This window comes from Heloderma suspectum, chromosome 3 (genome assembly GCF_057233095.1).
Source record: "Heloderma suspectum isolate Gila_16-S chromosome 3, 16-S_ref, whole genome shotgun sequence".
In the NCBI taxonomy this organism is placed as follows: domain Eukaryota; kingdom Metazoa; phylum Chordata; class Lepidosauria; order Squamata; family Helodermatidae; genus Heloderma; species Heloderma suspectum.
Window position 1 is genome coordinate 184,090,230 of NC_139460.1, and position 26,627 is coordinate 184,116,856.

At 46.9% G+C, this 26,627-nt stretch overlaps 1 protein-coding gene across 1 annotated transcript in view; it reads left to right on the forward strand.

Moving 5' to 3' along the window:
- PAX2 (paired box 2) overlaps window positions 1-26,627 on the forward strand; it is a 234,020-nt gene that overhangs the window by 73,752 nt on the left and 133,641 nt on the right. Inside the window, exons 5-6 of the mRNA XM_084845157.1 lie at window positions 2,376-2,461; window positions 25,480-25,599. Of these exons, the coding sequence (XP_084701283.1) occupies window positions 2,376-2,461; window positions 25,480-25,599 (206 nt within the window). The remainder of the gene's footprint in view (window positions 1-2,375; window positions 2,462-25,479; window positions 25,600-26,627) is intronic.

The window sequence follows — 26,627 nt, forward strand, 5'->3', positions numbered from 1 at the left end:
ATAGAATAGTAGGGTTGGAAGGGGCCTACAAGGCCATCGAGTCCAACCCCCTGCTCAATGCAGGAATCCAACTCAGAATATCCCCGACAGATGGCTGTCCAGACTCATCTTTAATGCCTTCAGTGTGGCGTACCTCCCTAGGTAATTGGTTCCATTGTCATATTGCTCTAACAGTCAGGAAGTTTTTCCTGATGCTCAGCTGTAAGCACGAGCAGCATGTGTCCTCACAAGTTAGCAGGACAAGCAGGACAACCCTCTGCAGGACAAGGCCCAGTAGGAAGCAGGATGGAATCACTCAGCAGCTTTCTTCCCTCTCCCGGCCTCCTCTCCCCAACAGGAAAAAGCTCTTTCTACTTTGCCCTGTTGGGAGAGGGAGTAGGGCCTGGGGAGGAAGCTGGCAGGTCATCTGGGCTCTGGGAGGAAACTGGATGCAGTGCTACGCAGGCTGCACCTGGAGCAGCCATGGGAGACAGGTTGGGCACCCCTGCTTTAGAACATCCTTCTTAAGGGTTAAACCCTTCTAAACTGGAAGCTCTGCTATACTTGTCAGCTTTTCTACAGAGCTGTTTAATTTATTCTGAACTTTCATCATTAGCATAAGATACATGAGATCCCATACATTTTCATCCACTGTGCACATATTCTTTGTTGTTGTTTTTCTGGTTGAGACAGAAATTCAGCAGCAGAACCTTTTCCTAGCAAGTAGATACAGTGTGTGTGTGTGGGGGGGGAGATCACTTAATGCATTTTTGCCTCCTATACAAGTCAGCAACCCTACTATAGTCTTTCCATCTGCAGAGGATAGAGTAAAAAGAAAAAAGACAGGCAAGTCATGGTGCTCCCACCTCAGCCAACACAGTCTGGGTCTTGATGTCATTGTGGCCTGAAAGAAAGAGTGAATCGTGAGAGGAGCCTAAGTTGGAAAGAGGATACATTTTGATTTAAATGTTTTAATATGAGTGAGCAAAACGTAGTCCATCAAGAAAGTTGGAGATGGGGATTCTGACAGATGGAGAGGGAAAGGGAAATGTCATTGCATATAGGAGGCAGGGGTGGCAGAGGTGTTTCTTGATGTTTCCCAAGAAATGGGTATAAAGCAGGGTGGGCAACCTGCAGGGCCGGGTGACCACACTGCTCCCCCCTGAACCCACTGGGCGTCATACCCTACCCTTGCTGCTGCAATTGCTGTGACAGCAACAAAAAAGCAGCAATTTAAGGAAATAAGCTGTGCAGCTAGCACAATCCTGCTTGCAAACAAGGCATGTGCTGCTCCCCATGGGCTTGTTTCCTTGCAAAATTGTTGCTTTTTGTTGCCAGCACAATGGGAAATTCAGCAGCAGGAGCAGGAGGCTGCACAAACTGCCAGGGGAGGCCGCATGTGGCCCGCAGGCTTCGTGCTGTCCATAAAGAGAGAGTTGAGAAATTCAAACAGAAAGCTGACAGGAAATAGAGGAGTTGTCACTGAAAACTTCAAAAAAGGGATGAATAAAGGCAGAGGGTGTATTCACATATACAGCCTCATCAGTCTTCTTGGCCACATGGAGTGATTGCTGGCAAGTGTAAAACAGCCATCATGGATCAAACACGACAGGTAGAGCCTTCCCCACATAACCTTACTTACAATTCTTTTCAACAGTTCACACACTCAGCTGCAAGCCATGGAATGATGAGATATGAAATGGGTAAAATACATGTGAGGATCTGCCCAAAGTCAGAATGATGGAATCTGAAGTAGTTGGGAAAATCAAGGTATCAGCAATGTTGAATGCAGCACTGGGGGCAAGAAAGATCAGATGACAGAATATAAGTTGATGAGAAAATCAAGTCCTCAGCCCTACAATTACTAGGTTGACAAAGTAGAACTGTGAGCTGCTTCATGGAAATAAGAGCACCTCCTACAAGCAGCTGGCTACCAGAATTTTGACCTGTGCTGCTGTACATGGCAAAAGGCCTCCTTTTGGATGGTCATTAGCTGTACCTTGGCTTCCACAGGAATATGTGTGAGCAGTTGCTGAGCCTTTGGGGTTTCAATTTCGTATGCAGTGCTCTGGTCACTAGACCCTCATTTAGGGCCAAATTAAGTGTGATGAAGGAGATACATGGAGTGTCTCCAACAGATTTTTTCGTTTTTATCTTAAGGCAGCCAGTGGATCTCCAGATTTGATTGGAGCAGTGATTCCCAGAATGGAGCTGGAGCACCTACATGAGTGCTCACTCTTCCTTCAAATTTTGCCTCAAACCCATAGTATTACTATTATCAAACATATTATATGCCCAATTTGTATAAATCAGCCCATTCATAAAACTCTTGAGTTTTCCCTTGCAATTCCCATCATAAAGGTGCAGACTAATGTATTTTGTTGTTGTTGTTGCAGGATCATCAGAACCAAAGTGCAGCAGCCTTTCCACCCAACACCAGATGGGAGTGGGACAGGAGTGACTGCACCTGGACATACTATAGGTAAGAGGATATTAGAGAGTGGGAGGGGCGGAGAGAAGAAGAGGCAGGAATTGAGTGATCTCATGCACAGCTTCAGCACATAGTGAAACAAAGGGACAAGTTTAGGTGAGATAAAGAAGCTCTCATGAACAAATCTTCAAGGTCAAAGAGGCACCAGCTTGCCATCTAGCTAGGCTTTGATTGTGTGCACGGAGTGGCAGCTTGCATTTGCTCTTCCAACATTCATTCATTCATTTATTCATTCATTTATTCATTCATTCATTCATTATGAAATGCTTTTCATGATTGTGTGAATGCTTTCTGTTCCATTGCTTAGGGAATTTCTGTGTAGCAGCAAACACATTTTCTGTTTTAGAAGAGTTAGTCACTGCTCAGCAAACTGATCTATAATTGGTGCATAATCCCCTGTAACCTATCTCTCTCCACATTCCCAGTATTCACTGGCAGGAGCGCCTCCCCACCACCCTACTCATTTTCAAAACACCACAAGCTGGAATAGAACTTGACTGCAATACAGGAAAGAAGCAGTCTGCTCTTTTGGAAGATGGGCATGCAGATGTCACTTCCAAAGCCCAGGATTCTACTCTATGCTAAATAGCAAAATCCTTCCCACATTTCTGTGTGTGGTCTTCAAACTGAGAAATGCCACCAGAGTTTGTGTTTACAGGCCTGTCCTTAATTTCTATATAAATAAAGAATATATAAAGAGAGGAAGAGTTACACTGGAGAAGCAGGGGGTGGGGGAAGGAAGTGCTTAACCCCTTCCCTGCCAACTGCATTTCTACTACAACTCTTCCCCCTCCCCAGCTGCTTCCCCATATGGAATTTTTTAGGCTGATGTCTGGGAAGACTTGGACCTAAAAGGTGACATCCCTGTACTAAACAGGCAAGAGACCAAATCAGCAACCTAGATGGGAAAACCATGTAATCAGAATATATGTATGAATTGCTCCAGTGGACATCCATTTGTGAAACATACCAAGTAGAGACACAATTCCATTTTACTTTGATTATACTGCCCCAGCCCTTTCTGGGCAATACCCCTTCTCCAGTTTAACTCTTACTACTATAATGGCTCAAATCCAGTTCCAGTAGTATGGTTTCTTTTCCCCAGATTTGTGGTTCACAGACACCTCCCTGCCCCACCTGACTCTGTGCCTGTCTTGTTTTTAAAATAAATTGTTTGACTGGGAGGCTGTCATGCTGCAAAGCAAAGTCATGGCTCAACATCATCTTTAATCTGAAGAATGACTCTGGACCCAACACAGACCCAGAGCCATTCTTAGAAAATGAAAATGGCAGGTGGCTGCAGCCCAGAGCTCATTTTGAAATGTGCTGAGCTGTCCAGAAAGAAAGAAAAAGGTAAGCTGGGGGATGATAGGGAGGATCTGTCTAGGGAAATAGATCAGTTGGCAGAGAGTGGGGTTGGGTTTTGCCTTGCGGGTGGGGAGTTAGCTTGTTTCTTTTGTTTGCTTGTTCTGGTGTTGTGCCTGCGTTTGTATGTGTGTGTTTATCTGGGTTTGTAGTAGGGCTGTGCACAGACCCTCCTGACCCACTTTGGACCAGTTCAGACCTGATCTGACCTGCTTCGGGCTCCGCATCTGAAGCAAGATTTGGAAATCCGAATTATTCAGACTTTACATTTTCCATTGACTTGCATTGCAAAACAGAAACAGCCATAACATTTTTAGTTTTTATGATAAATACATGAAATATGCAGATCTGGCAGCCCCTATGGAGGTGATTGGGCCTGCCAAAGTTCAGACAGCTAGGTCCAGTGGCTTTTGTGCTAGCCACAGGTAAAATAGCTTTTTTCAAGAAAATCTGTCAAAGCAAAGAGCTATAATTTTTCAGTGCTTCCACATAAGTGCAAGGAATTTGGGGACCTGGTAGCCTGTATGGAGGTGACTGAACCTGCCAAATTTCAAAAAGTTAGGTCCAGTGGCTTTTGTGCTAGCCACAGGTAAAATAGCTTTTTTCAAAAAAATCTGTCAAAGCAAAGAGCTATAATTTTTCAGTGCTTCCACATAAGTGCAAGGAATTTGGGGACCTGGCAGCCTGTATGGAGGTGACTGAACCTGCCAAATTTCAGAAAGTTAGGTCCAGTGGCTTTTGTGCTAGCCATGAATAAAATTTTCTTTTCTCAAACACTAAATAAAAGGTTAAGAAAAACTGTCAAGCCCGACCCAGGGGATTAGTGATCCTAAGCAGAAGGTGCTGAAGGTGACAATTAGGAGGTCAATATCCCTAATCTCTGGTGTCGGCTTTTCTGAAGTGCAAATAACCCCTCTCCCCTAGTACTTTCCTTTTGTCTGTCCTAAATCCGCCACTGTTATTCAGCTTCACTGGATGACCTGAGGCGTTATTTATTTATTTATTATTTACAATATTTATATACTACTCCTCATCAGAAGATTTCGGAGCGGTGAACAACATGATAAAAGAATAAAACAATGGTTAAAAGAGTTGAAACATTTTTTTAAAAAAAGACAAATCCCAACAAAGTGTAGTTCAACAAACCACGGCTGGTCATGCAAGGAAGGCCTCTTGAAAGAACGTCTTCAGGAGGTGCCGGAAGGAACACAATGTTGGCACCTGCCTGACCTCTAAAGGCAGGGAATTCCACAGGAAGGGGGCCACCACACTGAAGGCTCTTCTCCTGGTGGACTCCAACCGGGCCATAGGTCCATGTGGAACCACCAGGAACATGCCCTCTGATGACCTCAGTGACCAGGCAGGTTGGTAGAGAAGGAGGCACTCTCTCAGGTAGGGATGGCGGAGAATTTCTCCCCGAAACTTCGGGGGGCCGAGCGCCAAAGTGTTCAGCCCCCCGAACAAGTTTCGGGGAGAAATCTTCCGAACCCCCCCGCCCCCCGCAGCCCCCCCCCGGGACGGGACTTACCTTCGCCGAATGTCCCTCCCGGCAGCGGGTCCAGCCGGCGGTTCAGCGGGTGTTCGAGCGGGGTGGGAGCGGCAGCCGGTCTTTCGACTGGCTGCCGCCGCCGCCATTGCAATAAAAGAAAAAGAAAAAAAATGCCCCCTGATAGGCTACGTGATGATTAACGTAGCCTATCACGGCTAGATTTGCAAAGTCAGCCGTGATAGGCTACGTCAATCGTCACGTAGCCTATCACGGGTGACTTTAAAAAAAAAAAAAGCGCGTACGGATAATGGCAGCCCCCATAGGGAGCCGCCATTCCCGTTCCTTATTTGGTCGCTGTAGTCTACGTAAAGATTTATGTAGACTATGGCGAAAATAAGGGCAACGCTATTTGTGTTGCCCTTATTTTCGCTGTAGTCTACGTAAATCTTTACGTAGACTACAGCGACCAAATAAGGAACGCGAATGGCGGCTCCCTATGGGGGCCGCCATTAGCATACGCGCTTTTTTTTTTTTTTTAAAGTCACCTGTGATAGGCTACATGACGATTGACATAGCCTATCACGGCTGACTTTGCAAATCTAGCCATGATAGGCTACGTTAATCGTCACGTAGCCTATCAGGGGGCGTTTTTTTTTTTTTTAAACTTTCGCGTTCGCGGCTGGGCGAGGCGGGAAGCCTCCTCCCCGGCCTGAATTTCGGCCGGGGCGAGGCGGGAAGCCTCCCCCCCGGCCTGAATTTCAGCCGGGGCGAGGCAGGAAGCCTCCCCCCCCGGCCTGAACTTCGCGGGGGGAGCAGCGAAGTGCCTCCCCCCCACCGCGAACAAGCTCGGCGAAAGGTAAGGGACTTTCGTCCACCCCTACTCTCAGGTATCCTGGTCCCAAGTTGTTTAGGGCTTTATACACTAGTACTAATACCTTAAACCTGGCCCAGTAGCGAATAGGCAGCCAGTGCCATTCCCTCAGCAAAGGAGTTACATACTGAAAAGGGGCAGCTCCCGACAACAGCCAAGCTGCTGCATTCTGCACTAGCCCCAGCTTCCAGACCAGCCTTAAGGGCAGCCCCACATAGAGTGCATTTCAGTAATCCAGTCTTGGGGTTACTAATGCCTGTACCACTGTGGTCAAGCTATCCCTGTCCAGGAGAGGCCGTAGCTGGTGAACCAGCCGAAGCTGGTAAAAGGCACTCCGAGCCACCATGACCACTTGGGCCTCCAGTGACAATGATGGGTGTAGGAGTACACCCAGACTACGGACCTGATCTTTCAGAGGGAGTGCAACCCCATCCAGAACATTATTATGTTATATTAAAATTATTTTTAAATAATAAAATATTATTATTTTAAATTTAATAATTTATTAAAATAAATTAAAATAGGCCTGTGGCATTGAAGACACGAAGCCCAGCTACATTACCCTGGCACCAGGCAGGCAGGCTGGCAGAGCAAAGCAGCATGTGGGCATAAGTCTGTGGCACTGGAGGAAGACATAGAGGTGCTACAGCATCTCCTTATTCATTTCATTCAGAGCTACAGTCCTGCACTGCAAGCACAGCCAAAGGATAATACTGAAAACAATAATAATGATGATGATGATGATGATGATATGCTCTGAGTGGAGGACCCATAAAGAGATACAGAGATGCTAGGAGCATCCCCTTGCATTCATTCAGTATTGAAGTACCGCACTGGAAAGTACAGTCAAATACTACCACCACCACCACCACTAATACTGCAAAATATAATGCCCTGCCTGACTCAAATAAAGACAAAAAAGCCTGCCAAAATTAGAAGAAATAAATAGCAGGGTGAGCTTGCCGCTCACTTGCCTGAGAGCTTGAGGGTAGGGTATCCCAGCAGGGGCAGATTGACCTTGAGGAAGAACAGCTGCTCCACCAACTCAGCATCCAAGCAGGAGCAGGGGGTATCACAATGTCACCCGGCATTGAAAACACCCTCTCGCTTGGGACGCTGGTCGGTGGGCAGCTGAGTTGTTCCCAGACCTGGCTGCGGGATGATCAGTAGACCAGTCCTCCATGGGCTCCACCAAGTAACACTGCACAGACGTTGCAGCAGCATCCTGGCAGATGGGTTGGGTGCCTCTCCTCCCAACCACTGCCTGCACTGCCTTGGCCCAGAACCCCTGGCCTGTGGTCCTTCTGGGACTGCTGCTGCTGCTGCTGTGGGGAGTTCTGCTGCTAGAATGGACGGTCCCATCTCCCTCCTTCTCCGGGATCTGCCCCAGCCTCTTCGCCTGTGCCTTCCTCACTGTCAAGAGCTCCTTGGAGGGCTCTCAGTCTAATCCAGTAGCCAAGTCCAGACACAGACAAAGGGATTCTTTTCAAAGCTTTATTCTTCTTTTACAACTTAACAGCTCTACAGGTAGCAACTAGATCTGAGCAGCAGCATCCCTGTGCCCTAAGTTAGAACAGTTGGTCCCCGTTTGAAGGGCAATTACTGGCAGACCCCTGAATATAAGGACTAGGGAGAATCCCTCCCCTTTTCCCTTGGATCCTCTGGGCGCAACCGTTCTTTGAGCGCAAACCATTTGGCGCCGCTCTCTGCTTCTGTGCCGCGCATCCCCCCCCAGTCTGCTATCTGTGCTGAGTCACTCCCTGGACTGCTTTCTAAACTAGGAATGTGGGTGGGAGGAATCTCCGTCAGCTGTTGGTCCTGGGAAAAAAGGAGCGCACTCCTCTCCCGAAGGAGCGACTGCTCTTCCTCAGCATCAGAACTACTCTGGGATTCTATGGGCTCAGTGTCCACCCTGACACTCACTTGCCCCACCAGGATTTCCTGCCACCCGCTCTGGGAGTTCTCCCCACAAAGCCCATTCTTGAGACGGGGTTACACATGGTGTCCAACATGTATGCCCTCTTAAACTATTTACCTACTTTTTGGAATGTAACACATGGTCAATGTAAATGGACTTTTCGCACCCTCTTAGGGATACTTAGGGATGTACGAAACACCTACCTGGCTCTGCGCCGGGCAATCCGCGGTGGGGGGAGGCGCTCCGTCCCTCCCCCCGGAATCCTCGACGGGGGGGGGGAGGCGATCCAGTCCTCCCCCCCGGAATCCTGCCTGGCCGGCTCCGCTCCGTGGCCAAGCCGCGGAGCCACCGGCCAACTCCAGCCGCCCGCAGCCAGACATCCAGCCGCTGGGCAGCCCTGCAGGGACGCAAATGGCGGCTGTTGTAACCGCCGCCATTTGCGTCCCTGTATTGAGCCGTGATAGGCTACGTAAATATTTACGTAGCCTATCACGGCAGGGGGAAAAACCCCAGCATACGCAAATGGCAGTAGCCGCCGCCGTTTGCATACGCTGGGTTCCCCCCCCCCCACCGTGATAGGCTACATAAGTATTTACGTAGCCTATCACGGCAGGGGGGAAAAAAACCCAGCGTACGCAAATGACGGTAGCTGCCGCCATTTGCGTATGCTGGGTTCCTCCCCCCCTGCCGTGATAGGCTACGTAAATACTTACGTAGCCTATCACGGCTATGAAGAGGAGGAAGTGAATGGCGGCCGCAGGATGGCCGCCATTCACAAAGCAGCGCGGACGGGAGCAGGTAAGTGCTCTGTTTCGTGTGCCTTTCGTGGGGTGGGGGCGGCGGGGACTTTGTCCCACACACCTTTCGTGGGTTGGGGGGGGTCGAGGGCTTCGTTCCGCGATGGATTTCGGGGGGCCAAATGCACTGGCATTCGGCCTCAGCGAAATCCGTCGCGGAATTCTCTGACATCCCTACTGATACTACAATACTGGAAGGATAAAAGCTCACCGCCTATAATGCAATGAATTGAAGACAACTTGCGAATTTGGATATCTGATCTGCTTTTACTGAAGTTTATGTGTAATCTATGCTTTTTTCCTTTTTTTCTCTCTAGAATGTTGTAATATTTGAAATGCAGGACTTTAGAGAATGTTGTTATATTTTCCGTTTTTTGGTTTTGTTATGTTTTTGTTTGTTTGTTTCATTTTGTTGAAACTCACAATAAAAAATAGATTAAAAAAATGTATGCCCTCTCCTGGCATAGGTGCTCCACCTGCCATACTAGGCCATCCCTCAGCCTTGTCACCACTTCCTGCATATTTGGCAGGAAGTACCTGCTTGTGCTGGGATCCCCGGCATCCAGAAACTCACCCATCTGTTTCTGGAGATGCCTGGCCTTCTCTCTCTTTGCTGTGCGCCTGCATCTGGCATCTATTAGGTCATCTTCCTGTTTGCTGCCCCTGGGTGTGTGTGTGAGGGGGGACCCTCAAGCTCAGCTATCTGGATGTTTGTAACCTGAGAAGCAGGCCTACTCTTACCTGGACTAGCCTGGGAAAACACCTCCCCCATGTCTGATGGTTCTCCTTCAGAATTTGAACTACTACCCCACTCCCTGTCTGAGAAACACCCCTGACAATCAGGTTGAATATGTGTGAGATTCAGTGGCTGCCCTCAAATAATCCACCATCACACACACTTCATGATGTTGGCTCCCCCATCTGTGACCATGTAACTGTGGGTGAGCTGGTGCCCGGCCACCCACCCCTCTACCATGCGGTTCATGGCCTCCATAATCTCTGCTGCCGTGTGGGACTGGTCCATGACTTGTGTGTGAAAGAAGGTCCAGCAATACCCATCCTTCCCAGTTCCAGAAGTGCTGGCTGCTACTATCCCTATGGCTGCCCACCAGTGAGCTGTCAGGGACAAGTAAGTGTGCGCTGCACCCTCGCTGGACCAAATGTCCAAGGTGAAGTGCACCATCTGCGCCTCCACCTGGCGCAGGTGGCCCAGCACTCTCTCCCTGCATGCCTGGTACAGGGAGGGCACTAGCTGCCTGCTAAGGGTGCTGCGACATGGCAGCTTATAGTATGGGACCACAAGGGCCATCAGCCTCTTCAGCCCTGCAATTTCAACAAGGCTGAATGGCTGGTCATCCAACGCCACCATCTCACCAATGCAGTTGGTGACCTGGTTGGGTTTTGGAAACCTCCACCTTGTGACCCCATACCTTCCCCACCCCTTCTCCTCCATGCTGGCCTGCCTAAGCCTCTGGGGAATGGGAGACGGAGAGTTTGCAGGAGCCCCAGCACCTCCAGCCCTCTGCTTGCCCCTGCTGCCGCCTGGCTGCTGGGACCTGGGGGCCTCTGCCCTGAGCACGACCAATTGGTACTGCCTCCTTAGGTGCAGGAGCAGGCTGATGGTCCTGTAGTGCCCTGGCTGTTTCCCCCTGTGGCAGCAGGCAGCAGTAGTGGGATCCCCTCCCCCCTCAAAGTGGTCCTACACGATGCTCCCCTGCCGCTTCTGTGGAGACTGAGACTGCCTGCCTTCAGTCTTGGCTGTCGCCACAGAAGAAGCAGGGGGAACAATGGAAGAGGTGTCAGGTGGTTGAGAGCGAGCCTCTGCCTGCTGCTGCTCACCAACACCCTTGAGGATGTCCCCCTCCTGACCCTCCACCTCTGGCGTGACGTCCGTCAGCGGGCTCCCCTCTCCCACTACAGAAGGAGCAGGTGTTCCTCCTGCCAGGCTGCTGCCACGCTGCTGCCAGCACCTGCCTCCTCAAACACTGACCTCCGAGCACTGCTCTGACTGGGCTCCAGCTGCTGCTGCTGCCTAAGGACAGGACGCACTATCCGGACTGGGGGCAAGCTAGCCTGGCTACTGGTGCTGTTGGTCCCACCAGCACCTCACCCCTGCCTACCTCTGCCCCTGCTAACAGCAGCACCATGTTGTTTTTTAAGAATGTAGAAGAAGAAAGATTGAAGGGAAAAGGAAGACTATGGGATTGAGAAGGGGTATAGGAAGAACAAACAGTAAGCTCAGGCAAGCTGCACTAGCAGAAATCAACTCTCATCCTAACAACTCTCTCACACACAGTGGGAAACAAAAGCAGAATCTCTTGTTATATTCAACCCGTCCTGCACCACTGTGATTGGAGGCTACCGGGTTACAAGTTCAGCCCTATTGGCAGCTACAGATGTCACTTTCCAGGGGTTAGTTCCCCCCTCCCAACTCCTCCTCTCCCTCTCCCTACTCTAGCAGGTTCTTACATTTTCCCAGACAGGCTGTCTGGGCTTCAGAATTGTCTGAAGCGCTTCGGATCACTTCAGACCTCTTCGGACCTGCTTCAGATTAGGACCGAAGTGGTTTGAATAGCCCTGCTTTGGTTTGGAATTTAGATCTGCAACTGAACTGGTACACAGCCCGAGTTTGGAGGGGAGCTTGGTGTGGTATGTGTTTGTGTGTATGAGATGTGTGTGTGTTTTACTTGGAAGAGGGGTTGGTGTGTGTGTGCGAGTATGACTGTGTGGTATGGATTGGTGTCTTGTCTGTTTGTGTAAGTGCAGACCCTACTTACAGGCGCTTTGTGAATGGGCAAGACTCCCCACCCATGGCAGCCATTTTTTGAGAGTGCTCATGACACTCTTTCAAAATGCCAACTGTGCACACTGGCCCAAAAAGACTGGGGACCCCTGCCCCAGAGAATGCTTGGGGAGGTGGGGTGAATAGCTTTTTTATTTAAAAGGCGGTGGTATGCATGCCTACACTAGAGAGGGGTAGTGCACAGGCTCCAAAGAGTTAAATGGAAGTGGAAGTGAACAACTTAAGAAATGTTGGGCAGTGCTAAGGAAGAGAGGGTGTTCTTACTGGAATGCAGCAATTTTTGTTTGTTTTCAAAGGGCTTCACAGGAACACTTGCATTTGATGGGTACTGAAGGAGAAGCAACACTCAACCTTTTAAAAAAAAGATGTTTAAAATACTATAATTCTGCAGGGTGGGGAATGACACATCTTTCACACAGTGCATAGGACCCATAAGTTTCTTCCTTTTGACCAAGTCCTCAGAAGGAGGGTTGGCTCTTATCCATCCTTCTCCTCCACCTAGATTCCACCACAAAAGCTTCAGAGATCCTTTTGTTCTCCCTTCTTCTATTTATTTATTTTATTTATTAAATGTATTAATTGCCCATCTGGCTGGTCACCCAGCCACTCTGGGCGATGTACAGCATATAATAAAACAGTTTAAAACAATAAAATTCTACAAAAAAAGTTTTCTAAAATACCCTAACCCACCCCAAATGCCTGCCTGAACTACCACGTTTTTAATGCACAGCAGAAGCTCATTAAAGAGGGGGCATGGCGGAGTTCCCTAGGGAGGGAGTTCCACAGAGTGGGGGCCACCACAGAAAAGGCCCTCTCCCTCATCCCCACCAGTCTAGCTGTCCTGGCTGATGGGACAGAGAGAAGGCCATCCGAGGCTGATCTTGTTAAGCGGCCTGTCTGGTGTTGCTGGAGGCGCTCCTTAAGATAGCTGGGCCAGAACCATATAGGGTTTTAAAGGTCAAAACCAACACCTTGAATTTGGCCCGGAAACAACTGGTAACCAGTGCAACTCCTTCAGCACTGGAGTGATGTGATCTCGCCGGCGGCTGCCTTTAATCAGGCGAGCCGCCGCGTTCTGTACCAGCTGCAGCTTCCAAACCGTCTTTAAGGGTAACCCTATGTAGACCGCGTTACAGTAGTCTAAACGAGAGGAGACCAGGGCATGTACGATGGGAGCAGATGGTCAGGAAGGAAGGGGCACAGCCGCCGTATCAGATGGAGTTGATACAGCGCTGTCCGGCTCACAGCTGACACCTGAGCCTCCATGGACAGCTGGGAGTCCAAAATGACCCCCAGGCTGCAGATCTGGTCTTTCAAGGGTAGCCGTACCCCATTCAACACCAGGTCAACATCCCCCAGCCTCCTCTTGTCTCCAACCAAAAGTACCTCGGTCTTGTCAGGGTTCAGCTTCAGCTTATTCCTCCCCATCCAGCCACTCACCATCTCCAGACATTTGGACAGGGATTCTACGGCCAACCTTGGTGAAGATTTGAACGAGAGGTGGAGCTGCGTGTCATCCGCATATTGATGACACCACACCCCAAACCTCCTGATGATAGCCCCCAGCGGCTTCACATAGATGTTAAATAGCATTGGGGAGAGGATGGAACCCTGTGACACCCCACAAATGAGTGGCCACGAGTCCGAAACCTCCTGTCCCAGTGCTACCCTCTGGTACCTGCTGGAGAGGAAGGACCGGAACCACAGCAATACGGTGTCTCCAATGCCCAACCCCTCCAGGCGGTCCAGGAGGATACCGTGGTCAACGGTATCAAAAGCCACTGAGAGGTCGAGGAGAACAAGGAAGGAGCATTCACCCCTATCCAGAGCCCTCCTCATATCATCCACCGAGGTGACCAAGGCCGTTTCTGTCCCATGCCCAAGCCTGAAGCCCGACTGAAATGGATCTAGATAATTGGCTTCTTCCAAGTGTGCCTTCAACTGCATCACCACCACCCGCTCAATCACCTTGCCCCAAAATGGCAGATTTGAGACTGGGCGAAAGTTGTTCAGAACTTGGGGATCCAAGGAGGGCTTCTTTAAGAGCGGTCTTATCACTGCCTCCTTGAGGGCTGATGGCATCACTCCCTCCTCAAGGGAGGCGTTCACCACCGCCCTGATCCCCTCACCCAGTCTCTCTCTGCAGCCCATAATGAGCCAAGATGGGCAAGGATCAAGTAAGCAGGTGGTCGGCCTTACAGATGAAAGCACCTTGTCCACTTCATCAGAAGGAAGAAGCTGGAACCGATCCCACAAAACCGGTTTGCCACAGGCCGCCTCTTGCTCACTAACTGTATCCACAGCGTGCGGAGTAACACTCCTAATCTGATCAATTTTATCTGCAAAGTGCCTTGCTAAGGCCTCACAGGTGGCCTTAGAATGCTCCAGTGGTTCTACTTCTTATTGGTAGCTCTACAAGTTGTGCCTATTTCCTATTCCACCTCTACCTTCATGTTCATGAGTAGGCAGTCATTAGCAAGTAGGCTCTTATATATAAGGATTCCTTCACATGGAACTTTTATCCTGCTATTCACAGGAACTTTTATCACTCATGGAAATTTGCAGGTCCTTTAGATCATGTTATGAACTTCCAGGGCATCTCTTGCACTAAATGACCTTTATTCAGTTTTTAAATAGATCGCAGATAATGAGCTATCAAATTACTACGCTTGTGGCCCACTTGAGTTCCCTCCATGAAAAGAGGAAAAGTGGCAAGAAGAGGAGCTAGATCAATGAAATATATGGAAGACTCACATATGGGGGAGAAGGTGGGGGAAAGGGGAGGGAGAAAAGGAAGCACTTGTAAAGGGAGGCCATTGTGATACTGCATTTAAAACGGAAGCAGAAAGCCCTGTTTAAAATGCAGGATTTTAGACTGATATAGAGATGCTCATAGTCTCAGCTGTGGGCTGGAGGAGCTTTCTGAGCCATAGCTGTCCAACACTTCCATGGGTAGATTGCCTGCTTCCTCTGAGGTTCACCTATCAGCTTTGCTGTCTCTCTCCTTTGCTGGGGTATTAGCGATTTCCCGCAGCAAATTATTTCAATTTTAGTATTAGTGGGAAAGCCATCTCTGTGTGTTTAAAAAGAATCATATTTGCTGCAGGAGGAGAAACTAATTCATTGTTTTCAGCCTCAGTAGCTAATCAAAGGGCAATTTATATTCTGTGATTAACACTTTTGTTGATTGATCAGACTAATTGATCTATTACTAGGGTTTCCAGTGTGGTGTCTATTGGCACCACTGTGCCTGCAGATACTTCTATTGGCTCCAGATCCGCTGCCCCTCCTAATCATTGGGAGGCTCGCATGCTGCAAGGTGAAGGGCCAGCCTCCAGTGCTATCTTTATTTCCAATAATGCCTCTGGGCCCATGTGGACCCCAGAGGCATTCTTAAACAATGAAAATGGCAGGTGACTGATGCCCAGTGCTTCATTTTGGAGGATGCCCAGGTGCCCAGAAAAAAAGAAAAAAGGTAAGCTGGGGTGGTGGTGGTGGTAGTAGTGGTGGTGGTAGAGAACATCCCAGGGTGCAAGAAGGAATGGTGAGGAGTGAGGGGGTGTTTCGCCTGGTGTGTGTGTTTCTCTGAGTATCACCAGTTTGCCTTTTGTGAAATAGCTATTTTGTTGTGCTTTGTGGGGGCAAATATATGATTTGGCATTTGGGGCTCAGACCCTAATTCTGGTTTGTACTCAGTTTCTGGGCCAAGTTACTTGTCTCTGTGCCTCATCAGTTTGCATTTTGTGAAACAGGAGCTGGAGAAGAAAATTGTGGGTTCAAAGGAGTAGTTTTATGTTTTGGAATTCAGACCCCACTTCTGACTTGTATTTAGGTTCTTTGGCAAGTTACTTTTCTTTTAGACTCACCAGTTTGCCTTCCAGAAAATGAGTGTTTTGTGACTGGCCATGGCAACGATTTTGTGAAAGGGCAAGCTATGTGTGTGTGTGTGTGTGGGGGGGAGCTATTCCATGGCAGCTATTTTGTGAGAGTGCCCACGACTGTCTTGCAAAATTCCAGATGTTCCAAAAAGGTTGGGGCACTCTCAAAAGTCTAACTTTCCCAAAAGTTGGGGACCCCTGATCTATTAGATCTCAGTAACATTAATGCTGCTGGAGGATCAACATTTCTACTTTGTTCAGAACAATGGGCAGAACATACATACTATGATGTGACTTTACCACAACATCAAGTAGAGGCCCAAAGTGTTCAAGTTTTTTTTTTAACCAGACTTCCATTGACTAACAGCATAAAATGCTGTTTTTCAAAGTAACATTTGGAACTGCAAAATGGTATGTGATAATAATTTGAATGTGTAGTGCATGCCACTACAACACATCCATGCATTTTCCTTGTGTGCGTGCACATGTTTTGTTTCTTAGAGCAGGGATGGGGAATCTCCAGCCCACGGGTTGAATGCGGCCTGAGGAAGTTCCTATCTGGCCCATGAAGCTTCCCTTCCCAGGCCTCGGCCCCTCTCCAAAGGGAAAAGAATCTTTGCTGTTATTTCAAGTCACTGATCAGAGATATCACTGGAGATTCCCCTTTGTACGCTGCCCTGATTGGGACAGCAAGTGATGTGCACAGGAGGGCTGGCTTGTCAAAGCACCATCTGAGACCCTTTCAGAGAAAGGCAAAATGAGGGGTGGATGATGCACAGGGAGAGGGGCTTTGCAATGTGGCCCCACTTCCTGATGTCATCTGGCCTGCTGTTCAGAGGCCATTCAGCCCCCTGACCAAAATAGGTTTCCCACCCTTGGCTTAGAGTCACATTCCATGGCATTTAGAAGCCTATATAGAGTGGCAGAACTAGCCACCACTAATGCAGAAGAGTGTTATATTCAAGCTTCATATCATCAGCATTTGAAATTAGAGTGATTAAAAAAAAAGTACGAGAGAGAAAATCAGATGCACAGAGCATATTTTATTATTATTATTATTATTATTATTGAGAAATCACTGGGGTGGGGCGATCTAGGCCATGGCTGACATTTCATTTGTCATATGTAAGAAGACAGAAAGCACATTTCCATCTAGAGCAAAGAGGGGTCTTTTGAGGGCTTATACAGTACTTTCCAAGTGCAATGATAAATTTAGATAGAAGGTTTCTCTCTTCTTGAAATTAAATAATTTTGCCCCTGACATTTGGTGCATTCAGTGAATTTTTAAAAAGCTTCAAGATGGCTTCTTTCACTAGGAACCAGACTGGCTACTGTTCTGTGATGATAATTTCAGACAGGAATGTTTCATATAGATTTGTTGGAAAAGAGTCCCTTATTCATATTGGATATTTTCTGGGATCACCACCATTGTCATAACATTGGCAACTTCACATGATTTGTTAGGAAAGGGATTATCATGTTCTACAATTATTTCCTTCATTTTGGAAACATTAGTAAATAGTCTGTGGAGAGCAGCACTGGAGTCTGCAGGGAGTGTCTTTGGCAATGGGAGGAGAAGTGATATCCTTAATCAGTGTTTGGGGTTCTAGAGGAGCCTGGACTACTGACTTTACTTTTCACATTATCAACCATCAGTAAAATACAGCTTTTGCATGACTTGAAATTTTGAACTACAGAAATGTTCTTTTGAAATTGCACGTTTTTTCCTGCAACTGGACATTTTATGTCTGGGTGCACATTTAGAAAACACTGGAGCACACAGTAGCTGACATATTGTACTTAGTTGGAAATTTAATAGCAGAATGAAGGCAAGTCAGATCAAAGAAATACATCGAAGTCCACCAAGGCTTCAAAACTGTAGTTTCCCACCTCCTTGGCCTTTTTGTACTGTTTTTTTTAGTGCAATAAATGTGCAGTTGTTCCTCACAGGTTGTAGGGGGATCTCTTTCCTAACTAGTGCTTCCATTGTGAGGAAACTGCATTTCTTGCAGTTTGTAGCCGGAAAGTGTGCCTTTTGGGAAGGAATAATTATTTTCTTTCTACTAGTAAGTACCATAGCCAAGTAGAGTGGACAGTTATCAGTTCAAACCATTATTTATATTATGGCTATAACACCAATAAAAAAGCGTATTTGATGAATTGTGTCAGTTCAACCAATTAAAACTTCAATTATCAGAGCAATCTTAGAGCTTTTCTACAGAAGGAATTTATTGTACACTCATTCTCTACTAATGGTTGTTTATGGGTTCTTTAGACGATGTCTTCACCCTCCAGTTTTGCTTGTTTTTAAACAACACTTTCAGCAAGTTTTTTTTAGAGCAGAGAAAATGTGGTATTATTTGTGAAACAAAAGAAAATGTCTTTTCCATTTGTGTAATTGTGCTATCCTGCCACCTAGAGGTTATGTAGCAGAAAAGCAGGAAAGGAAACATGCGAGGACCCATGGACTCGCCAGGTATGCTGTCTCTCAGGAGGATAGATTAGAGACATGAGTGAAGGGTTGCCTATACTCATAAAGCCCACTGACGGGTATCCCTTTCTTCTCATCCATGTGGGAACAAATTATACCGCCAAGTGGAGCTACAAAGAAATCACATCAGACATTGAAGCATTGGGAAGGAAACTCAAGAACTTTGGGGCCCAGATAGTTTTCTCATCCATCCTTCCAGTAGTTAGAAGAGGGATAGAAAGGGAAAGAAAAATATTCCGCGTGAATGACTGGCTACAAAGGTGCACAAGAGATTTGGATTCTGACACCACGGGCTATACTTCCTGGAAGATGGACTGTTGGCAAGGGATGGGCTGCACCTCACAAAGGCTGGGAAGAATGTGTTTGGCCACAGCATGAAGAACTTCATCAGGAGGGCTTTAAACTGAGTCCTACAGGGGAAGGAGACGTAAAGTTGGGGGTAACAATGGATGAAGGCTCACGCACCACAACAGAGAGAACAGCTCTAATAGAGCCCAATAATAGTCTTCAGAAACATGTAGGAAGAAAGCCAGACTCTAAAGCACATGGTCTTTGATGCCTATATCCTAATGCCCAGAGTATGGGAAATGAACTTGAACTCTTAATAAGGGACGGAAATTATGATTTTTAATAGCTATATATTATTATTTTAATGAGAGGCGGGGCTGTCCGTCATATCCATCACTCTGAACGGTGACGATCTGAACAGGAGAGCCTCTGCTCAGAGTGTCAGTGTTCTTAACCACATGGAGAGCCTCTTCTGCCGCCCTCCACATGTACAGAGCCATGGGTGCGATGATGGAGCGGGCTGTGGCTGGAGTGCTCCTCTCCTCACATGTTCATTGAACAAGATAGGAAGAATGCCTGAAGAGGGGTATATTGTATATTGTGAGCCGTTATCCAAGTATACAGTACCTGCTATTTCACAGTGGGCAAAATAGCGTTTTGGTTCCCTTATGACTGACTGACATCTGGTATCTGACAGTGGATCTATCTCCCAAAAGTTAGAATAGCAGTCTACCATTATGAGTTAGTCCATCTCTTGCTATGTGAACAAATCTGCTCCTACTTTTCCCCAGGGTCACCTTGGTATATCATGCGTGTCTCCTTTTGTTGTCTTTCTCCATGTGATTTAGAGATCTCACATTGCTCAGTTGAAAGCATACACAGAACATTCATGCCAGGCCAGGATACAGATTCCCTTGCTCTCTGGAGACAGCTCTCACCTCCCGTGTATGAGGAGTGTACCCTTTTTGTTAGGTCTAAGAGCAATGCTACAGTGGTGATAGTTCCATTATCCCTAAAGAAAATCCCATCTTATGCACTGAGCTCCTGTCTAATTGAAAAGTAGGGTGCAGCCTCTCCTGGTAGCTCATGCTTCACTTTAGGCCAGCCCTCAAGGATAATATGTTTGACCATCTGTAGATTCTTGTCTTGAGCTGTGCCTTCCTGAATTGTCTGTAAACACGGTTGTGAGATTGGTAGGTTCTGCTGCATATTCTTCTCCAATTATTATTAATTATTATTAAATTTATTAATCTCCCATCTGGCTGGTCACCTAGCCACTCTGGGCGATGTACAGCATATAATAAAACAGTTTAAAACAATAAAATTGTTCACTGCCTCCTTGAGGGCTGATGGCATCACTCCCTCCTCAAGGGAGGCGTTCACCACCGCCCTGATCCGCTCACCCAGTCTCTCTCTGCAGCCCATAATGAGCCAAGATGGGCAAGGATCAAGTAAGCAGGTTTCACCTTACAGATGAAAGCACCTTGTCCACTTCACCAGAAGGAAGAAGCTGGAACCGATCCCACAAAACCGGTTTGCCACAGGCCGCCTCTTGCTCACTAACTGTATCCACAACGTCTGGAGTAACACTCCTAATCTGATCAATTTTATCTGCAAAGTGCCTTGCCAAGGACTCACAGGGGACCTTAGAATGCTCCAGTGGTTCAGGAGCCACAGGACTGACCAGGCTCCGAACCACTTGGAACAGCCTCCTGGGACAGCACTCTGCAAACCCGATAGAGGCAGCATAATATTCCTTTTTTGCTGCTTTCACCACCACGTAATAGGCTGAAGATACAGCTCTATCCCGTGTCTGATCGTCTTTGGAGTGAGACTTCCGCCACCGGCGCTCTAGCTGTCTCACCCTCCTGTTTCAGAGCTCGTAACCGCGGATTGAACCATGGTCCAGTCCGAACCCTGTTCAGGGGGAGAGGGCGTTTCGGAGCCACCTGATCTAATGCCCCAGTGATTGCGGCATTCCAGCCACCCACCAGGCTCTCGACCGAGTGGCCATTGGCAATGATTTGGAGAAGAATATGTGGCTCAAGATTTCATGGTCTCCATGACAACCATGGGACTGTTCCAACATGTCAGGCCCAATGCATGTAGTGGGGCATACTCTAGACTTGGTTTTCTCAACTGGACATGGAGATGGTGAGCTGAAGGTGGGGGACTTTGCTTCAGTCCCTTTGTCATGGTCAGATCATCACCTGCTGAGGTTTAGACTTACAGCAGCTTTTCCCCTCTGCAAGGGTGGGGGAGCTATTAAGATGGTCCACCCCTGGAGGCTAATGGATCCGGATGATTTCCAGAGGGCCCTGGGGAGGTTTCTGGCTTATATGGCTGGCTCTCATGTCGGAACAGTGGAAAGCAGAAATGACCCATGTGGTTGATATTTCAGATTGCTTCTGAGTGCCCTCTCCTGAGTAGAGCTTGCACTTCATGGTATACCTTGGAGCTGAGAGCAATGAAACAAAATAGGAGGTCGTTTGAGTGCAGATGGAGAAGAACTCCAAGTGGTTGCAGTCGAACACTGGTATGTGCCTCTGATAAAGTATACTCAGGGACAGTGAGGTTGGCAAAAAAACCAACACATTGCTGCCTCTATCGAATCCTCTACCTGCTGCCCAGCAGAACTTTTCAGAGTAATCCAGGAGCTATTACATACCAGCCCTAAGGACACTGTAGGCCTGCTGTAATTCATTTGCTAGGCACTTCCAGGATAAAACCTCTTGCATCCGCCAGGACTTCGACTCCAGTATTACAGCAGGTGAATCTGGTGAGGTATCCAGAGCACAGCTTTGTCCAATTTTCGTGGATGAGTTTCAGTTGATACAGCTCAAGGATGTTGACAAGGTGCTTGGACAGGTTCGTGCGACCACTTCCATATTGGATCCTTGCCCCTCTTAGCTTATAAAAACTGGCAGGGAAGAAACAGCTGGCTGGGCCAGGGAGGTGGTCCTGGGCCACCACAAAGAGGCAGTGGTGAGGTCACTCCTGAAGAAACCCTCCCTGGACCCAGAAAATCTTAATTTTACACCAGTGGCAAATGTTCCTTTCATGGGCAAGGTTCTTTAGCAGGTGGTGGCCAACCAGCTCCAGACACTCTTGGATGAGACTCATTATCTAGATCCATTTCAATCGGGGTTCAGGTCAGGTTTTGGCATGGAAACAAGCTCGATCACCCTGTGTGATGACCTATGTTGGGAGAGAGACAGGGGGAGCGTGACCTTGTTGATTCTCCTTGATCTCTTGGTGGCTTTCAATACCATCAACCATGGTATTCTTCTGGGACAATTTTCTGAGTTGGGAGTGGGAGGCACTGCATTGTGATGGTTTCACTCCTGCTTGGATGGTCAGCTCTAGAAGGTGGTACTTGGGGAATATTGCTCAGCATTGTAGATTCTCTGCAGGGGTCGGTTTAATCCCAACATCTATGTGAAACTGTTGAGTGCGGTCATCTGGAATTTTGGAGTGCATTGTCATCAGTATGCTGATGATGCATAGCTCTATTTCTCCTTTACATCTTCTTCAGATGAGGCTGGACTGGATGAGGGCTAATAAACTGAAACTCAGTCCAGACAAGACTGAGACACTGATAGTGGGTGGTTCTCCTGACTGGATGGAGGGTGTTCAGCCTGTTCTGGATGGGGTTGCACTCTCCCTAAAGGAGCTGGTTTATAGCTTGGGGGTCCTCCTGAAGCTATCATTGTCACTTGAGGCCCAAGTAGCTTCAGTGGCAGAGTGTCTTCCCCCAACTTCAGTTGGTGGCCCAGCTATGCCCCTATCTGGGCAGGGATATCCCGGCTTCAGTTGTCTGTGCTCTCGTAACCTCCAAGTTAGATTACTGCAATGCACTCTATGTGGGGCTGCCTTTTCGGACGATTCAGAAATTGCAGCTTGTACAAAATGTGGCAGCCAGACTGATAATGGGGACCAGAAGGTCTGAACATATAAAACTGATTCTGGCCTGCTTACGCTGGCTGCCTGTATGTTTCTGAGCCAAATTGAAGGTGCTGGTTTTCACCTATAAACCCTTAGATGGCTTGGGACCACAATATGTGATGGAGTGCTTCTCCCAGCATGAACTGACCTGTACACTACACTCAGCATCCAAGGCCCTCCTTCAAGGGAGGCTCAGAGGATGGCAACAAGAGAGAGGGCCTTCTTGGTGGTGGCCTCCCAATTATGGAATGATCTCCCTGACGAGGCCTGCTTGTTGCCAACATTGTCATCTTTTTGGTGCCAGATTAAAACTGCCCTCTTCTCTCAGGCATTTGGCAGCATACAATAAGTTTTAAATTCGGTCTTAGATTGTCTTTGGCTGATAGTTCAACAAATTGTTTTTAGATATGTATTGTCTGTAGTATCTGTTTATATGGTTTTATGTAAATGCTTTTCCTTTTGTACCTTATATAATGTGTTTTAATGGTTTTTAATTTTTGTGAACTGCCCAGAGAGCTTTGGCTAGGGGAGGTATAGAAATATAATAAATGAAATGAGCCCTCTTTACTGGGCTTTGTGAGGTAAGCTCTGTTTAAAATGTCTGCCAGAATTAGGTCTTTGCCTGGGTGGTACTTGATGCACACATCTTAGTTCTCCATAATGATTTCCAGTGGCTTATGATCCAATTGGACATGCACTGTCTGGTCAAACATGAGCTGATGGAAGTGTTCAATTCCAAACAGGATAGCCAACAGTTCTTTTACAATCTGTGCATATCCTCGTTTAGTTTCTGATAGAGCTTTATTGGCAAATGCTTTTTCTGTAGCAGAGCAGCCCCTAACCCTATCTCAGACACCTCATGTTGTAACACTAGCTGTTCACCTGGATTGTAGTACAGTACAGGGCTTTTGGCTATTGTATCCTTAATTTTCTCAAATGCCTGCTGATGGCTTTCCAACCATTCCACCTCCTTGTGTGTCACCTGTTGGGTGGCTCACATTGATCTGCTAGTCCTTTGTGAAACTTTGCCAGGTAGTTTGCCATTCCCAAGAACCTTTGGACTCCCTTCACATCTACCAGTTTTGGCATCTTCTGAATTTCCTCCACTTTTCCAGGATCCACTTTCAGACCCTCTGCTGTTAACAGATGGCCAATATAAAACTGCTAAAAGGAGTTTCAAAAGTAGGCAGATAGCTTGACTCTGTGCCCAGTTCTATGTGCCAGAATCCATTTGTACATTAAACACAGTGGAAACCTGAGCTTGGGATGGGTATCATACCACATATTCAGTGACTGGTAGCGGATAATGGCTGCCTTTTAGTGTACTGTTCAAAGGTTTAGGATCAATACAAATATGCAACTTTCCTGAGGGTTTCTATACAGTAAACCAGGGTGCTGATCCATGCTGGACAGCGACATAAGCATCCAACTCTTCTGCAGTACTCTGCTGCCTCATTAAAAATGATAGTTTCACTGTTTCATTTTGTTTGGATATACAGTATTTATCTAGCATCTTGAATAATTCCTCCAAGATACAGCTAGTGCCCAGGCCAAGAGACTTGCATAAGATCTAGATACAGTTCAAACTCTTCTCTCTGGTGCTTCCATATCTAGGTTAGATTAATTACAGTGAACTCTTGTCACGCTGGGAAAAAAAACCAGGTCCATGATGCAAACTCCCTCAATGGTTTTATTTTCTCTGCTGCACTGCTTCAGCTGGGCTCTACTTGCCATAACTAAGCCATCTTTTTAATTTAGTTTTTGTTAAAGCCACTCTTTGTATCCACCATGTATATGTTCTGATAATGTCCAAATGCTAAAAATATGCCCTCCAAATACATTATTAAAAGAAAAGATAATGTATGTGGATAACATTAAATATATATGAGCCTCTGTCTCCCTTAAACAGTTGCAGTACAACATGTCTAGGCTGAACCCCCTCATGCCCTTCTGTAACTTGAATACTTGCTGTGCCTGGGTTATTTTTCAGCAGTGTCAGTACAAATGGACTACATGCCATGAGGAAACCACAGGGTCAAATGTGGGGATGGGGGCACTTAAAGGGGAGAACTGTTGGACAGGAGAAGGATGCTTGCATGTTTACAGCCCACACCTGACAATTCTCACCTGAAAATGGTCCCTATGTTGTTTTTAAATGACCCTCACCCACCCCTCTCAACACACCAGAATCTGGGCTAGGAAGAAAACAGCTGGGAGGGGCCAAAGCAGAGAACTGGAAGGCATAGCAGGGATTAAGCATCCTTCCTCCCACTGCCCTTCTCCTCTTCAAGTGCCACACACACATTTGTGATCTCTTTGGAAATGTGGATTTATGAACAAGTTTGTAGAGATAATATGCAGTTCCCTCTCAGTTGACAACTATATTGACATATCATTCACCACAGGTCCAATATCTAATATAAAGTGAGTGGAATTTACAACACCAATGAGTTGTAAATGGTGCTCTAGTTAGGTGGAGAAAGGTTAAATAAAATCTCAAACCCCCATGTATGACTCTCCCCCCGCACACACAATTTTAATGAACTCATAGAGCCTGTAAAAACAGTTACCAAGGAGGCCATCACAAAAATAAAGGGTCTATCTCCCCCACACCCTTCAAATCTCCTGTAATTCAAGTACCGCTTTTAAATGACTGTCTTCCATTGTGTCTTCTGTTGCATGAGTTGCACCCATGGATTTATCAGTTCTAAAAGTTGCTGCCTACTCATGAAGCAAAATTCTAACCCTCTCTCCCATCAACTCAAAATATTCATTCTTTTATTTGGTTGCTTTCACTCTCACAAGCACATACATGCACAACATAGTCTTAAAACCAAAAAGGCAACCAGAAATAAATTTATGCAAATCTGGGATTGCAGAACTGGGGCTTTCAGTCACAGAATCTGGAGATTTGTGATGGAGAATTTTAGTCAGCCTTGAAATACTGAGATAGGTTGTGTGATACATACTTTTTTTTGTTGCAAAGGATTCACAAACTGTAATGCTCTTAGAAAGGCATTTTTGGGTCCTGGCCTTAGCTGGAACTGGTCAGCAATTCTTTGGGTGAGTCAGGACATCTCTTGAGAGGCTGTGGGGAGGGGTAGCTTTCTACCTGCTGGCTGCTGCTCTCCTCATGGGCCTTTCTCCCTTTTCATTTTGTCCAGTTCCCAGTACAGCATCCCCTCCCGTCTCCAGTGCCTCCAATGATCCAGTGGGCTCCTACTCCATTAACGGGATTCTGGGGATTCCTCGGTCGAACGGTGAGAAGAGGAAACGTGATGAAGGTAGGGGGAGGGAGGGGCTCATCCTCCCTTTTTCTTTCCTTTTCTTCTCCCCCTTGCTCTTTTCCACTCATTCCCATTCTCTGTGCCTCCCTCTGTCGCCCCTAAGCTCCATTTTCAGTCCAGGACTTGCAGGTGTTTTTTCATGTTGGATTAATTTTAGATTAGGAAGGTCTGGAAAGTCTTTCACGAGAGGCTACATTATCCAGACATCTGGGAAGCAAAGCACCTTCTTCCATTCCCAGAACAAGTTCTATCTTCCATGCAGTGCTGAGAAGCACACACTCCCCTCCCAGCTTGCAGTTTGAGCACTGAACTGGCAGCAAGGTGATTCATCCTAACATTCCAATCAAAGTCAGCAATACGATGATTCTGAAAAGATCCACTTGCATATAGTGCATGCATTGTGTGTGTGCATGCACATGCATGTGTAGAGAGAGGGGTGTTCTCTTAGGCAATGTCATTGCGGCTGAGACAAGAAACAAATTCTGGTTTCCAGGGGGTCAAATCAGAGAAGTATAAGATTGGGGTTCTGAGAATTAAAAACAAAATAGTCACTGTTTATTTGCACCCTACAAATAAACATACATTTAAAAAGTGGGAAATGGAAAATATCCATACTTCTACCACTGTTTAGTTCACTGATTGGATGTACAAAATGACAGTATTACGTTAAAATGTAACTGATCCATGTGATCTTGAAAATATAGCCCTGTAAGACTAAATATTTTTTCACCATAGAGTAGCTCATCAGGTGACTATAGGTTTTTGATAGGGTGGAGTGAAATATCCACCTTTGAGGGTATAGGTCTTTCCACACAGGTCTTTCCAGAGGTATATAGATGGGAAGCATGAGATTAGGGATATGCGAATCAGCAAAACTCAAGCTCTCTGGCGTTGCCCAAATTCCTGCTCAAAACTTGTTCTGACTTGATTGCATATCAGATTGTAAGCCTTTTTGTCTTTTCGTATGAAAGTCCGTGCATATTTTGGTGCATATTTTTTCCCAAATGTATGCAATCAGTTGTGAG